Below are 3,946 nucleotides of genomic sequence, written 5' to 3' on the forward strand. Positions count from 1 at the left end.
GGGTACGCGTAACGTCAACTTTCCTTGTGCGAGCCCAAATCTTCCATCGGAGGTTGGAATGTTTGATTCGGAGCGAAGTCATATGCAAAGTTGGAATCGAGTGTCGAAAGGAAATTTTTTTGGTCGGTCAAACTCATTGTCAAATCGAATCAACGATTTCCAAACCGAATCTCTTTTTTCGGAGGCTATTTCAGTTGGAAATAGGGTCGGATAGGTGGAGCTCGTCAAGTCGTGGTGGCGGACACCAACAATAGCTGGTTTGGTCGGATTGAGTGGATGAAGTTGCGACTCCAACGTCTTTAGTGCACGTCGAGGAACATTTCCTATTATACTCTAACTATATTTTTGGTAATGAATATATCATTCTCCTAATTATACTCCTAGATCAGATGAATTAAACATTTCCTGATTTCATATGAGTCAACAAATCTCTGACATTGCTAGCCATATGAGTGAAAAAGGGATGAAAGTACTTCTGTCAAAGGGGAAATTATCATATACCATATATGATATATGTTTATGCATATTGCAGGACCGTGGCCGAAAAATGAAAGAAGAGTTGCGAGGTCTCAGGATAGAAATGATCTTGGAGAAACCAAATATCTTATTAGCCAAATATCAAGCGACTCATGATCAAACTACTACTGCAACTAGACCATCAAGAAAAACCACTCAAAGCAGCCACTCAATTAGATGAAATAGAAAAGAAAGAGAGAAAAATCCAGAGCTTCCCCTCTAGATGATGAAGAAAAAAGAGAAAGAAAAAGTATTGCCGATCGAAAATACTGCGAAAAGTTTAGGGTAAAACATATATTCATCACTTTGTTTAGTTAATTAATTTTTTTTTTGGTTTCTTTTTGTATTTTCTTAGTTAATAATAGTTTATATTTGACAAGGTAAAAACGTCTGCTAACTATCTTGCTTGGTGGGTAGATCTACACACTACAAATACTTCTTCTTCTTTTCCGAAAGATGGTGTGGTTATGTAATTAATTAAGAATCACATATAAAATATATATGGTATAAGCATACCTTAAAAAACAAAAGAGGATTTGCAAGATTCCAAGACAAAGAGTGAAAGAGCTTGAAAGATCAATTGAGTCATTGAATGATGAAAGAAATTCGATTGAGTTATGGATCAAAAGTTGATCTTTCAAATCACTCAATTGATCAATGGAGTTTATTTCCTCATTCAATAACTTAATTGATCTTTCAAGGTCTTCCACTCTTCTCTTGGCAACTTGCAAATCCTCTTCTGTCTTTTTTAAGGTATGCCTGTACCATATATATTTTTATAAGTGATTCTTAATTAATTACATAACCAGAAAATCAATCGAAAAAAAATGTATTTGTAGTATGTAGATCTAGTCGCCAAGCTAGCAAGTTAACATACGTTTCTACCATGTCAAATATAAACTAAGAAAATACAAAGAGAAACAAAAAATTAATTAACTAAACAGAGAGATGAATATATATATTTTACCTTAGACTTTTCATGGTATTTTCAATCGGCAATTCTTTTTCTCTCTTTCTTCTTCACCATCTAGAGGGGAAGCTCTGGATTTTTCTCTCTTTCTTTTCTATTTCATTTAATTGAGTGGTTGCTTTGAGTTTTTCTTGATGGTCCAGCTGTAGTAGTAGCTTGATCATGAGTTGCTTGATATTTGACTAATAAGATATTTGGTTTCTCCAGTATCATTTCTATCCTGAGACCTCGCAACTCTTCTTTCATTTTTTGGACATGGTCCTGCAATATGCACATACATATATCATATATGGCATATGATAATTTCCCCTTTGACAGAAGTACTTTCGTCACTTTTTCACTGATATGGCTAGCAATGCCAGAGATTTGTTGACTCATGTGAAATCAAGAAATGTTTAATTCATCTGATCTAGGAATATAATTAGGAGAATGATATATTCATTACCACAAATTAGTTTGGACGAAACCCAGTGTAAACCACTTTTAAATAATGCCCCAGCTTAGCCCAAACTGGGATTGGGTTAGGCACACACAAACCTACCAGATAGGTAAGTGGGCCGAGATTAAGCGTAAACCGCTTGAAAATAGTGACCAGCTTAAAATGGAACTTTTGACCTCGATGAGCGAGTTTTTTTACTTTTTAAGTTCGGAGAGATAAGCAAGTGTTCACAACATACGACTTGCTTTAAACACAAAGAAACATATATATGGATGTGAAAATCACCTCTCATACGAATTACAACTTTGTACACACAATAATCAAACACCTATTCCAAAATATCTAGACTCTATAAACAAATATGTATAATCTTACGTGTGGGTTCAATACCATCTGCAGGAGCCACTAGTACTCACACACACACCTCACTTTGCCACGTTTTGATTTGCTATTAAATCACTGCATCCACACAAGAAAAAGTCGTCATCGTTAATCATGTAGTTTTGCGCAAATTTCATAATTAATTAAATCATATTAATTATGATTATATATATATATATATATTACGAGCTCTTAAAATGAGGTCCTAATTTTTAGGGATCAAAATTTTTTAAAAATTTGGAAAAAATATATTTATATTTTGATCAATCTTATATATGAACCCAACGACATATTTTTTGTTTGAAACAAAAATAAAATTCAACATGAAGAGTGCATGATAATTCTAAATCATTGGAAATAAAACAAAAGACATTTCATACATTTTTCAGGCTGCATTTGATTGCTTCGAATAAAAAAATATCGTTGGGTTTGTAAGACCGATCAAAACACAAATATATTTTTTTTCAGATTTTTGAAAAATATTTTTGAACCTTAAAAGTGAATCGTAAAAGTTAGAATATCATTTTAGGATTTCATTTTAAGACCTCAAGAGAGAATTATATACCAAAGAGACTGAGAGAGTTGAGCTGCTTTTGCAAAATCGTTGTCAACTTTAGCTTTGAAGATTTTGAAGAGTAGAATGAGACGTTGTTGGATACTGAGGCTATGCTGTGAGATGAGGTTGGTCTCCATCTTGAGTTGCTCCTGTTCAGCCTTTAGCTCTTGATATTTGTTTCTAACTTGTCTTTTTCCCTCTCTGATTCTTTTTTGTTCTTCACCGATCTCTACCATTTCAGCTCTTAAACGTTTTATGCGTGCCTTCAATTTCCCCTTGCTAATCTTTTCTTTCTGGGTACAACAATGGCAAATGAATGAGTGAAGTCACAATACACTCACAAAAAGGCCTTGAGGCACAAGCCAATAGTCAAGTTTAAGCAGCTTCCCTATTAGAACTTGTGACGGCGACGTAGGCGAAAACAACGAAGAAGATTAAAATCAACGTTTAATCAAGAAAGTAGTAAACAATACAATCCATCAAATTTGAGAGAAATTACGACGTTTCGAATTTCTTCAAAATAAAAAAGATAATGACTACGTACTGGAGCCGAGCCGACTACAAGTAATTACGAAAAATACAAAACATCAAATTACGAAAATGTCCCAACATGGCCAACAGTTATATTGCAAAATTTCCCACCTGATTCCTCCTTTGTGTAGCATTTGAACTCCTCCTTGGAAACAATTTGTATGACAACATAGTATGCTCTCCACCGTCCCTGTTAGGCCAAGTGGACAAAGTTCTTATACGGATCCGCAATAAGAACTTCATTTCCACTCTTATTTAAGATATTTTTGTGGAGGTGGAATAATGGGGAAAGCTTGTTATATGTGTGTGCATATATATAGCCACATAAGTGTGTACATATATAGCCACGTAAGTCTCCTTTTTAATTTCTCTCTTTGTGATAATGATAAAAACATTGAACGGCCCGAGGGGGCGAGACTTTCAAGGTTGGATAAGGATATGACAATACGTTTCTTTAATGGTCGTGTGGAAGTCGCACGCTCTCGTGAAGAATCGCGCGGTATGTCGACAGCCGACACTATGCTTTCCATTTTGCGAGTGTCATATTTTGACA

At 34.7% G+C, this 3,946-nt stretch overlaps 1 protein-coding gene across 1 annotated transcript; it reads right to left on the reverse strand.

Moving 5' to 3' along the window:
- Positions 1 to 2,064: 2,064 nt before the first annotated feature.
- On the reverse strand, positions 2,065 to 3,698 carry LOC119998871. Its single transcript, XM_038846344.1, has 3 exons — positions 3,505 to 3,698; positions 2,872 to 3,155; positions 2,065 to 2,384 (listed from the first exon to the last, which is right to left on the reverse strand). The coding sequence occupies exons 1-3, from the start codon at positions 3,634 to 3,636 to the stop codon at positions 2,351 to 2,353; spliced, it is 450 nt and encodes a 149-aa protein (XP_038702272.1). The 5' UTR covers positions 3,637 to 3,698; the 3' UTR covers positions 2,065 to 2,350.
- Positions 3,699 to 3,946: the final 248 nt, after the last annotated feature.

The sequence above is a fragment of the Tripterygium wilfordii genome, chromosome 1, assembly GCF_013401445.1.
Source record: "Tripterygium wilfordii isolate XIE 37 chromosome 1, ASM1340144v1, whole genome shotgun sequence".
Taxonomy (NCBI): Eukaryota; Viridiplantae; Streptophyta; class Magnoliopsida; order Celastrales; family Celastraceae; genus Tripterygium; species Tripterygium wilfordii.